The following is a 13503-nucleotide window of genomic DNA, read 5'->3' on the forward strand; positions in this document are numbered from 1 at the left end:
TCAAGAACACTGAATAAACCTTAACTGATAATTTGGTTCAATAACTCCGGTGGAGTGCTTTACCCATAAAATTAAAGAGCTGCTCACTAAAATATAATTTCCTAAAACAAAATTTTTAATAGAAATAAAGCACCAAGGCTTTGACCACAAAAACAGAACTAAATACACACATTGACATCAGTAACTTCAAAAATATTAAACACATCACGTTTTTTAATTCAAATTAAAAGGTAGCAAAAATTAAACTGAATGCTAAAGATGGCCTCATGATTTTTTTCAAGGAAAAGTATAAATTTCTACAGAGAAGCAGACATCACTTGTGAGATGCAATAAAGAAACCTGACTTCCATGCAGACTCCAATTCCATTCAAATTAGAGAAAAGACAAGTTTTCATTTCAGAAAATACCATCATGACCAAATACCTATTTTAAGCCTTTTTAAAATGAACTATTTACAACTAAAGTATAATTCATATAATTCAATTTCATAAGACTAAAGAAGTTCAATCCAATATACTCTTCTACAGAATCCATTTTAGAGGTGCTAGAAGCCACACTTCTCACCAGAAACTTGAACTCAAAAAGCAAACTGACATCATTATCTAGTATAGATACTAGTTTGGAAAGTCAGAGTATGACCAAAAATTTAAAATTACTTTACTCTTTTAAAAGCTGAAACCTTTATGATGTTATCTTTCACATTTTACAAATGAGGCTTCTGGCTAAAAATCAAATGTCTACCTAGACCCAGAAAAAAAACTACTAACCCTAGTTCAAATTAGCCAAACAGAAAGAAAGAAGGACATTTAGGAGAGGGATACTTAAGATTTGGCAAGTTTAAGCATTTTTTAACCATATTCTCTTTTAGAAGAGTCCATTTGATTATTTATGCTCACAAAGTATTTGAAAAATAGTTCTGATTCTTCATAGCTATGTAATCCAGGTCTAAGACTTATGCACATCATCTGTAATGGGACAACACCTGTCTTGCTGGCAGAGGAATTGTGAAGTTCAAATGAGTTAACTTCAACTGTTTATAAACTTAAGGTAACAGAGGTACTATATATAAATATGAAACAAGTAGAGATACTAATGAATATGCAGACCAGATCCATACAGACCAATACTTCCTTTACCAGTTTAATTTGTTCAGCATTATTTGGAGCAAACCAAATATACAGAACACACACAGATGGTCCAAATAAATAAAATGCAATAAAAGTCACATAAAAGCACTAAAAACTCATACATTTTATGTATAGAGAACTCACGCCCAGAGCCCTAAATGCTCTTAAACAAAATCCTAACAAGCTCAGTAACCTGATCTCCAGTTCTCTGGAAGATTAAAAATGGATTTTCAAACAAGAAACAACAGATATCCAAAAAAGAACAGAAAGGGAGATGGGAGAAGAGCTCTCTGACAAAAGTATAACATAACAGGAGACAACAAAAGTATAAAAAGCAAGCATGCGCACAAAAACTCAAAAAAAAAGCAAAGTTGTCTGGGTTCACCTAGGGTAGGGACAAAACTCCCTGAGTCTCTAAATCACTCTTTTACCACACTATTAAAATGGATATTCACTCGACCACCTGAGTCGTCAACAAAAGTTTAAACGATGTACAATGTTCTCTATATTCAAAAGCAAAATATACAATCCATTTGAACATAATTTTGTTGGCAATTCAAAGTTTAAAGTTTTGAGGCTTAAAGAGTTCAACTTTGGTACTTACTGAAATGGCGGGGGGGGGGATATCTACTCTGTACACTGTTTACACAAAAAGGCATTTGTTTAAATATAGCTCAAAGAGTTAAACAACTCTAACAAGTATTTATACTGAAGTTAAATGTCCTTTACTCAGCCACATTTTCCCATTTAAGCAAATCTGAAGTGGGAGATATAAAATACAATCATTAAGTTTAATAGAAATAACCTGCCATTAGGAATTTGTTTACAAAACAAAGATTCATCCATCTAGGAAACTGAAAATAAAATTCCAACTCACTTTGTTAAGTTTTAAAAACCAGAACTGGTATTCAATTCCTAAGATCCCTACCAGAGCATAGAGGCCAAGTAAAAGTATTTCTAAATTTAGACTATATTTATTTTGTTGCTATTCCAAAAAAAGCATGATCCCCTATTGCACACTGCCACTATCGTGATTAAGATGCTCAAATGCCTTCACGAGACACTACGAAGTCTTAATGCGACTGTGATTATCTTTTCCCCAAATTTAAAGATTACGAATTTCCAATAAAAAATTTAACTACAAAAATGTACTCCAAATGAATTAAAACCTATTTAAAACCTCCTAAGAACACTTAATTTAGTTGCTATTACTGCCTAATAACTATTTACCCAAAAAAAAAGCATTCTGTAAGTAGGTTTCCTGGCCATTTCATCACATTAATATTCTACCTGCACTGATCATAGTTCAGATATGTGCACTGAAAAATCTATTATTCCTTAGACAAAACTCCTTATAATTCCATCTTTAAGTAACTCAGGACCAAGAGTTAAGAGAACATTCTGGCTTTTTTCCTAAAATCCTTCCTTCCTTGTTTCCTAGTAAAATGGAACACCTGAAATAAGTATTCACATTTCTTATGTCAATAATGATCTGTTTTATTGCTAGCTACTTAAGTATCAACTTGATTATCATAAAGGAAAAACATGAAAAATATTTTCTTAGAACTATTTGAAATTTCACAAAGCAATGTTACCCCTTTTTCGCAAGGAACATTGATATCTTCTTGGAAGATGATTTGTCTGCTCTTTAAGACAAATGAAATTTCCTCCATGGTTCCCTCCCTTCCAAGAATGGCAGGCAGTTAGTTATATTACACATGATTTAAAATCCTATACATAACAAATAGCAATACTGCAAATAAGGCTTAACCAACTCTAACACAAGGAAAAACTAAGAATTTCAATTCAGTTGTACAGCCAATCTTTGGGGTATTTCATATATGCTAAAAGAAAAATTCAAATCTGTGAATACCTCTAACGTCTAATGTAGTAATCACTGTATATCTTAAAGAGGGAAATTTCTGGAGAAAAGTTAAAAAATATAAATAGAATTTGGAATAGATAAAATTAGCCCATTGTTGTCATGTTTTCAAATCTGTTTTCTCAGGACTCACAGCTAAAATTTAAATTTTCCTGATATAATTTTCTCTACTTGTTGCTATATCCTTATATCTAATTATGTTTAAATAAAGTCATTTTTGATAAGCTAAAATGATTTGATTGTTTCAAGAGAATTCAGTAAATATAGTAATCTATAATCTTTTAATCAGTCAATTGTAGACCTTACAGGTACCATTTGGCATAGATTGAAGAATAACCTAAGTTTTAAAAGAAGATTTAAGCAAGCTTAAAAAAAAAAAAAAACCTTGGAGGGTTGTTATGCAAATTTATTCAAATGAACGACACTACAAGGTTAGTTCAATTTCAACAGTAATCTTTCTTAAAGTAAGGAAGCCACTTAGGTAGGTACTGTCAATAACTTCATTCTATCCACCTCTTACTCCTATAAGGAAGTGAGACAGGAAAAACGAATCTAGCATCATCTTTGATTCTCAGGGATTAACCAATACTGATACTTTTCTACAAGGCTAATTTATTTATTATTCTCCTTACAAGTAATTAATTATGTACTCTTTTATGTTGTAGTTTTTAAAGTTTCAGAATACATGTTTATTTATAAGTTTAAATATTCAAAAGTACCTCCTCAACACTGGTTAAAATAAATAAAGAAAAATTATCCACCAAATGGAAAAGCACAACTTATGGGGAATAATAAGTAATAAACAAGAACATTCAATGTTAGGCTACTTAAATTTTTACTGACAACGCAGTGTGCCCAGAACACAACAATTAAGCTGGCTCCATTATTGCTTTTTCATGCAAAAGATACAGAAACAAAACACAGAGACATCATGAGGGTCATCATTCTTGTTTTTAATTGGGGAAATAGCATAAAGCAATCTTGCTTAGATTATTACAAAACACAATCCAACACAAGATCAAATGGTCAGGAAAGTTTCAAGCGTTATAGAAAAAAAATTTAAAGTGGGACTTTGGCAAGTTTTCAGCTCAGGGCAAATAAAAGTGCAAGTCCATTTTTTTAAAAAGTAAGATTTATTATAACTTACAATTTTCATCAAAACCAACACAATCAGGATTTTAACCTGTACTAAGGTATTAAACGATTATATTAAAACCATAGGTAAAAAATATTATACCCACTTAAGATTCCAAGAAAATTATTTGTAGAAATATTTGAAGGAGCTTCACTAACATTAGGGGGAACTAGTAGGCCAATAGTGTGCTGTACTACTGAAAACATTTTCTGACTATATAGTGACATTTTATTAGCTTTGCCTATGTTATAGAGAATCTTAATGATGAGTTTCTGGAACTGGCTACTTAGTTTCTTAAGAGAGAATATTAACTACAGATTTTAACAGTTCACTCCTTTGCCAAGGTATACAGACTGAGACTTGAGTGACGACTAACATATGCCTACAGAACTGATGTTGCCACAAATGTAGTAGGAGTTGGGTTACATCAGGCAGCAAAACTGTAGGGGCTACACTTCACCATGACAAGGAAAAAATAAGAGGTTTACTAAAAACAGTATACCCGTTGTGACAGGAAGAAAATTTCTATAGAAGATGTCTAAAGGAAAATTCAAAACTACATTAGTCTAGCAAGAGATGTCAAATATGCTACCATTAAACCATAACTTAAGAGAGCAACATGTCCGACATGCCTTAAAATACATACTTGTACTTTTGAAAGAAGTTTGGAGCTTCAAAAAGTTTGGACCACTCTGCCTTACTCAGCAAAATTTCATCTGTGATAGCAAGACCTAAATTAAAAACATATTAAAATGTTTGCATGCTTCAGTCTAACAATCTAGAATTTTAAAGATCTTAAACATAACCACATGCATTCACTACAATCCTAAAGTCATAATTTTATCAAACAGCAATTTTAGTCTATGACTTTAGAACATAAAGATTCTTACATACATACACACTTTTCAAAAAGGTGGAGGATTTTTTGGGAGCCAGTTTCTGGTAAATTACCATTACTCTAAAATGCCATGCTCATAGAATGGCTCTCTCCAAAAACTGAAGCACTGTAGTTACTGGAGAAAGAAAAATTTCCCATAAGCTTTGTTTCTTGCCTTTCTAAAAGGAGAGCAATATCTTCCCATGAACAGCCTCTTTAGACCACAGAAAAGAATTTTACACTTCTGAGCTTGCAGCTGGTAGTTGTAGGGCTGGTTCTATTTGACTGGTGTCAGTCAAACCAAACAATCCTGTTCCAGCTACTTTCCTCAAAGACTGGCAATAGGTACACCTTCAAATTAAGAGTGCTACTGGGATTCAGAAAAGCTTAGAGGTTCTTCCAAAATAATGAGCAATTTGGCCCCAATCCTATTGAAAGCTCTTTCCAAGTATACGGAGTGCTAAAAGCATCTCTCACATCACCCAGTGGAGACAAACTATGGTATCATTTAAAATTTTACACGGCAATAGTATAGCATTTAACCCACCCATAAACGCTTAAGAATATGGCTATAAATACTGGTTAATCTTGCAACATATAATCAAAAATAAATGGCCTAAAAGGAATTAAACTGAGTTTTTCAAGTCAATTCTCAAACATATACTGTAATGAACAAATAAACACCAAAATACACTTCAGTGAATGTTTTCCTCAATTTAAATTGCATACCCGACCACTGAGTCTACAATGGTATGTAAATCCTTCGTGTATAAAGGAGAGCATAAGGATAAACACTTACCTTGTTTAAACTCCTCAACCATGACCATCCGTGTTGAAACGGACACATTGTACGTGGAGTTCTGTTGTGGGTATGCTGGTGTAATTATAGGCATAAGATGGTACCTATCACTGGGGTTTACCTACATACAACAACAGCCAATCAGTTTCTTCAAGTACATATGCAACAGATACTTGGACTTTTTACCCCTTGTTAAACCGAACCAATGATTAAATTTTATTTCATTCATAGCTGGAGTTGAGAAAGAAAAACCATGTAAGGAGACATTGTTTTTATAGGAATTCTTTATAAAATCAGAGATTTGGTCTAAACTAATGATTTGTTTCAATCATATGGGCATGACTATTTTGGCAACCTTACTAGAAATAGTGTGCCTGTCAAACATGAGGTTCTGCTTGGGCATCTATTGATGTTTAGTTTTTCTTTTTTCAACAACAGAAATGGGAATGCACCCACAACTACACTTTTGAGAAATGTCATACTACAATATGTTCTGTGTAAAACAAATGCTAAACAAGATGGCAACAGTTTTTAATATACTCTTAACTTATGAGGAATATAAGCTAACACTTGGTGAAACTACATTAACCATGTTGGTATCATTTTAAGCCATAATGATTTAACAACTTTATCTTAATCCATATACTAATAAGCGGCATATTTCCATGAAGAAAATTGTAAACTGACGTACCTCCAAAATTAAATGCCTTGAGGTTTGGAAAATTTGAAAATATATAGCTTGATGTAATTAACAGAACTTAAAACTGACAATATTTCTGATATTGCAGTAAGATAGTAAATTAATGTAGAAAAATAGAATTGTATAAACCTAGAAAGCCTTATTCAAACTTAAACTTCTTTTATCAGTTAATAAAGCACATGTTTGTTAACATTTAAATTGAGTAAGCAGTACAGGTCGTAACTTCCCAAGAAGCAGGACGGAAGCTCTTCTTTAGCCCAACCATGTTTTTGTAATCTGAAATATCCAAACCAATTTTTACAATTACATCATAGTAATTAAAGTGATATTACTTAGAAGTTATCTGCCACAGATAAACATTAACCAACAATTCTGCTACAACAACTCAATTTTAACAGAATATTTAGATCAAATGAAAAAATACAGGGATTTTTAGTATCTTTTTATTTTTTTTTAAGCACAAATGCCCACACAACTTTGACTTACAAGGTTCTATATAGAATAAATTAAAATGTTAGTGAACTTGATATTATAAACTATGTACAATTAAATGTAGTTTACAGGGTACATAATTATATTTCTCACATCAGAGGAAAATTATAATTGAAGTTATCTAAAAGAAAGTGTAAGGACATGTCCACTCATATGGAAAAGGAATGGGAAGTCTCCCTGAAGTTTATGCAGATGATTTTTACTTGTTATTGCACAGAGTGAATTTGTAGGGGAAAAAATAGTACACTAACCCTTGGGTCCCATACAGGCAAATTAAGATTGCATTCTTCAGGCTGTTTCAATAGCACTGGATTTGGCCATTCCCTGTTTAAAAAGATTGTAGCACTTGATAAGACTATTGGATATCACCATCTAAACGTATCTTGTTAAACATACAGCATTTGTGAATGTGATCCTTCTTCATTCATTTTGCCCTCTTGGTATACATAATCTTTTATTCCTCAATGTCAACGTTAGACTACTCGAAATACTTTTCCTCTAACTATGAAATTCACTTGAACCATTTGTTAGCTTTCTAAGACTGAAGTCAAACTCTGCCTCTCAAAGAACTGAAAAAGTACTATTTAAATAAAAAAAGTACCATCTCAACACATCTGATGTGTTCACCTCAACCTTGAACAGGATAAATCTCTCTTGAAAGACAAAAATCCCTTCTTTATACTAGCTCCATCCAAAGACAAGTAAGGATGAAAAAGATAACTCATTATAGGCAAAGGAGTATGAATAATTATAAAAATTGATTAGGAAAATTTTTCTCTATCTCATGACTTAAGGGTTATAACATGAATCTGTGTAATAAAACTTGGTGACATGAACACATTGTTCTCAAGACGCATTCTTGAGTTAGCTACTTCAGTCCTTTATGGAAGAGATTAAAAACTGGAAAACATATGCTATCCCTAATATCAAGGTTAGCTTCTCAAAAATATTATTTGCTATGTATGTGTAGCATTAAAAGAAATTCTGACATTCTTTAGTAAATGTCATCAAACCTGATTATATATGTTTAAGTGCTATCAAATTCATAAATAACAAAACGTGTATTGAAAAGTGTGGCACAGTTCTAAATTATATATTTGTCTCCAATAACTCTGATTTTTATAAAATGACTAGAAAAGAACTCTTTTTTCAGAGGGAGGCGGTACAGGGGCTGGCAGGAATAGGGAGGGAAGACAGATCTAAGAACAATTTGATTAAAAACCAAGAACCCTAACCTTTTGGGCCAAAGCAACTAAAAACTGGTAATAATCTTTTATCTTACTTTTCTTAAAAGAAATACTGGTTGACCAATGTGAACATGCTGAAATGAGGGAGCTTAAAAAAATCTCTCCTGGGTTAACAACTAATCTAAAAGGAATTGATAATTGCTTTTTTTAAGTACTTACAGTTGTTATTAAAAGCTTTCTATATATATTTACATCTTTAATATTTTACCAAAAATAAATGGGCAGGTGAAAGCAAAAAACAATCACAAGAAACTAAAGGCCTATAGATTTAGAAGAATTCAAAGAGTAAAAGACGTGGTATATAAGTTTTATCCAAAGTAATTGATATCCCAACCTATCAATTCATTGGATTTTAGCAGACATTACAGCTAAAAATCAGAGTTTATTTAGAGAGTAAATTTACACATGAAGTACAAATAGCATCTGCCTTACTACCCTGGGAAAGCTAGGGAAAAGGAATGGAATTTAGATTTGCCATTTTATATACAACATGATCTCCCCCAAGGCTACCTAAATGGCTACATCATGAACTAAAATTTGAATCTGAAACCAGCTGCAGAAATGTCATAGAAATAAGACTAAACTTCAGTGTCTACAATCAATTTTATTTTAATATAATCTAAACACATACCATTTAGAAAATACCAAGAAAAATTTATGTACAAGAGTTGATGCTATTGCATTTGGATAAAGCTGGCAAGTTCTTGCTACTAGCATAGCCCAGGAAACACCACCGAGGAAACCTAATATATTGGAATAGATGTTGTGGCCTGTTGATAAGGGAAAAGCAAAAAGAATAGTTAGTGCTGAACAAAAGTTTTAAACATTTTTAATAAGCTAGCCAACAAATTCTGAACTCACGTTTGGCCCACAGTTTGATAGCTCTCAGAGTTAACCTGAAGTTGTCAATGTTTGGTACTAGATGTAAAATTTCATCGGTTACCCTGCAACCTGATTAATAGGAGTGAAAAAACAGAACATTAAATCATCAAAAGTTTAATGATAATATTTCTTTTAAATTATCTGAGATTGATGTCAAATCAAATAAAAACTTATTTGGTAGAATCAGTAATGTTAACGCAATAAAGAGACAAAAAGTCTAGAACTTTTATCTCCTATCATAAGCATTATCCTAAACCAAAGAATCTAACTGTAATCTGCCTGATCTCAAACTTTCAACCCATAATTAAAACTTCTTCCCGTCCAGATATACTGAGGAGGGTTTGATCCACTTAAGTTTTCAAAAATTGTTCTTTAAGAGCATGGTAACTAGCAATGCTAACACAAAAGTGTTCAAAAGTAACCGTTTTAAACACAATAGCTGAAAACATAACAAAAGATATCAGAATCAAAATTAATTAGGGTTACACAGTGAAACCTAAATCGCTAGCAATAGAGTACAAATGTTACTTTTTAAATGTCCCAGGAAGAAAAGAAATAACAGTGCAAGATACCAATGAGTAAAATAAATTACCAGATACCCCTTGCAGTCTATTAAGTAAAGCACATTTTATTTGACTCACTATGGATAAACAATATGGCTATAAAAAGCTTCATTACAATACTTGAGTTAAAAAATATTTCATATTTGACAAAAACTGCTACTATGCAAAAGGAAGTAGGTTTTGACATACCGTTAAGACTTCTTATGCATCTTATATCTAAATTTTTAAGCAGACTGTCATCTCTTAAGTCCAAGTCTTCTGGAATAGTCTGCAGTGCTAATCTTGCAAATAAAATATCAATCTAAAACAAAAACAAAACTTAACATTCCATAGCTGTCAAACTATTTTTAAGGCATTTCTTTAAAAAAGAAAACACTCAATACTCCTTAAAGCCAGGATCTTCTCATCAATTATGAACATGACAATGTCTCCAAAGTCCAAATAATATTAATTCATATCACAGGTATTTTAATCAGATAATGTTAAAAGATGGTAATATGAAACAGAACTTGTATAAATACCTACTTCTCATTTTAATTATACTTATTACTAAGTTTATTAAATGCATCTACTGGATTTACTAAGTTTGCTAAATGCACATACTAGATTACTTAAAATTAACTGTTTAGTTCTCCATCTACATGAACTGTGAATTGATTATATACTAAAAGGTGCCCAAATATAAGGCCAATATCCTCATATTTAGCCCAAATATACCTGTCAGTAAAAAGGGAGCTCCTTATATTTAAGAACTTATTTATCTATAATATTACAGTCTGTTTCTCCACCTCAGTTTTGACTAAATAGAAACAAAACAAAAACAAACAGTGGCAAATTTTGAAGGCTTATAGAATGCAACTAACAAATTTCTCTGGTTTTTTTTTTTTTTTCCTCCAACAAAAGGTGAGAGAGAAAGAAACTTGGCAGATTTGATAATTATTCCTGAGGTCTGATTTCATGGTTCTAAAACTTTGGATGCTGCTAGAAACAAGCCTTTTATAAGATCACATTAAAAAGCAGTATTTTAAGAGCTTATTATGAAAAATAATTTAATAATGCACCTACAGGATAGAAATAAATGTACACTTATACAAATAAGTACTTGCAGCATAAATTTTTCAATAAAACAGATCCAAACCGATCTCCCTTAATTTAGACAGAAATAAAGATTATATGCTCACAAAAACAGGTATCTCAAAAAGCAACTCAGATGATACCAACATTAAAAAAAAGTTAGGATAAAATTATTCTGCAAAATGTTGAAATGGAAAGACATTCCCTAAATATTATTTTATATACAATGTAAAGATAGAAAACTAACATATTAAATATTTCAAGTAACCATATGACTTTCATCTCCATCCTGAAAAGTTTACACAATTGTGCTGGGTCTCCCACACACACAAAAAACCTCCCCTTTGTTGGTCATGTTCTTTTTGGGACAATGGGGCATTACTTTTACATTATAGATTGTGTTATATTTATTTAAACATTGACAGTAAACCAAAACTACCTGAACTTGATAATCCTTTACTAAATTTAACATATTATGTCTTATTATTAAGGTCAGTCATTCAACTTTTCAAAGAAGATAAGGTTGGGCATCTTACACAGCAAGTATAGAAACCACCTTTTTTGAAAACGATGAAGTATTATTCTTCTAGTTTCCAAAATTTCATAATCTTCACTATCACTATCAGTGACTTTCCAGCACCATTATGTACAGCAGAAGTACCATAACAAATAACTAAAGTTGCTTCAATGTCAGCTTTGTTCCAACTACTTTCACTACAGATGTTGAAAGCAGCAAAGAGAAATGCATATCATCTCCAGAATTTGAGCTCATAAATCCTCCCCATCAGAAAATATTTCAGCATATATAATATCAAGTCACAATTTTCTCACTTCTTAAATATTTAATTTAAATGAAGTAAAAGCAAAGTTCTATTTGCAAAAATATATTGTGCTCATTCCTTAAAAAGACTAAAAGTATAAAAATTTGCATAATGGAAAACTACCAAGTGAACTGCTTTGCAGCAGTATATTACAGTCAATGTTTCATTACCTCTGTCTATATTTTAGCTCCTAATTTCACTAGGCTCTTTTGAAAAAGACTAAAGATAGTACATTCTACAAAGAACAGTTAGTAACTTCCATTAAAAAAACTTTATTTTTATTAATATCATACTAACTTACTAATTATAAAACTTTAAAATAAATCAAGTTTTTAACCTACATCAATCAAAATTACACATAGCAATAACTGTCTATTTGAACTACACCTTACCTCTATCCCATCAAAACACAGTTTAATAACTGGTACAAATGCCTCTTCAACAGCCTGTAAGAAAATTAAACAAGCTCAGTGACTCTGAAACTACACATTAGACCTATACTAGTTTTAGTACTTTTAAATGAATGTGATACTTCAAATTGTTTAAACACAATTTAGCATAATACCTGACATAGACAAGGTTTTCAGCAACTAGCTTTAAGACACTAGGCTCTCGAATCAGACAAACCTAGGTTCAAAACCTTGATTTCTGCCACTCAGATATGTGATCATGGCCAAATTGCTTTTTATTTTGTTTGCTTCATTTCCTACTCTGTACACAAGATTCCAGATTTCTGTTTTTAAGCTTGTTGTAAAGACTAAAATGCAAGCATACACATTAAGCACTTAAAAGTGTCTGGCAAATTGCAAGAGTTCAATAAAGGATGGCTATACCATTGAATTCACTCAATTGATTGAACTAAGTTTTATAACTCCTCCCCTTTCATCCCAAACATTTACGCACTCTTAAATCTTTTACTTCTTCCTGTAATTTCAACTTATCATAGAATGAGGTGAAAAAGTCACTTCGATCAACATGTCTTGGTGCAACACACAACGCATCAATATCGGCACCTAAAAAAAATTAAGCCCATCAACCACTAATTACTATTACAAGAAAATTATTTATTTTGCATCTTATCATGGCAGTAATTGATACTGAGAATCTGTTAACATTATACTGGTGAGCCTCTAAAAATGCACCCCTCTCCTTTAAAAAAATTACTAGTCAGTATCAGAAAAATATAATCCTAATTGATGGGATATGTTTTTTCCTGCAGCGCCCTCTATTTGTAGTGGCCCAGGTGAACTGGGAGTCAAAGAAAGGTGACTCAGATAGGGCTTTTATGGTAAAGAGAGAGAATTATTAAAGAATACACCCAACATCTTACGTCATTAGTCACAGCCATACTCATTAGTGAAACAAAAAAAAATACGGCTGTCTTCTATACATTACGTGACTGGTGCTTTTAGGCTCCTATCTGGCCCCTAAATGAGACCTACAGAATAAACTTCAAGAAGGACCATTGGCAAGAATCCAAAGAGGCAGATCATGGTAAGATATCTGTTATTAATTTAGTGCTTGATAGCAGGCCACTGAGTACACAGGGAAAACACAAAAAAGATTATTCAAATCAATAATTTAGATCATAAGAGGGAGAGATCAATGTTGAATCAGGTCAACACAGTCATATTCCTAAAAGACTCAATAGCCAAGGCAATACTCTGACGGCTGTTTATTTATCATACTCACGAAGGGCAAGAAGAGCACACAGTGCACAAGATGCTTCAAAAGCAAATGCACTACTAACGGCACAGAGTAGTGGGAGATGGGGAGAAGGAAAGAAGCCCGAACAAGGAGAACACTACACTGCCAGGTATTTTTAACATAGAGGCCAGTGGTTAATGGTTAAGAGTCCAGTCTCAGACTGCCCAAGTTAGAATCTTAGTTCTGCCAAGAGATGG

The 13503-nt window shown here is 32.2% G+C and overlaps 1 protein-coding gene across 4 annotated transcripts in view; it reads right to left on the reverse strand.

Annotated features, from left to right (window-relative positions):
* Positions 1–13503, reverse strand: part of PAPOLA (poly(A) polymerase alpha) — a 60581-nt gene that overhangs the window by 25084 nt on the left and 21994 nt on the right. For all 4 annotated transcript variants that reach the window (XM_087447976.1, XM_014790527.2, XM_014790526.2 and 1 more), the window contains exons 5-12: positions 12503–12612; positions 11992–12045; positions 9894–10005; positions 9121–9210; positions 8891–9029; positions 7264–7336; positions 5821–5941; positions 4791–4875 (exon numbers count right to left, since the gene is read on the reverse strand). In XM_087447976.1, the coding sequence (XP_087304102.1) occupies positions 4791–4875; positions 5821–5941; positions 7264–7336; positions 8891–9029; positions 9121–9210; positions 9894–10005; positions 11992–12045; positions 12503–12612 (784 nt within the window). The remainder of the gene's footprint in view (positions 1–4790; positions 4876–5820; positions 5942–7263; positions 7337–8890; positions 9030–9120; positions 9211–9893; positions 10006–11991; positions 12046–12502; positions 12613–13503) is intronic.

Source organism: Ceratotherium simum, chromosome 24 (genome assembly GCF_057802395.1).
Source record: "Ceratotherium simum simum isolate JZ-2026a chromosome 24, ASM5780239v1, whole genome shotgun sequence".
Classification (NCBI taxonomy): domain Eukaryota; kingdom Metazoa; phylum Chordata; class Mammalia; order Perissodactyla; family Rhinocerotidae; genus Ceratotherium; species Ceratotherium simum.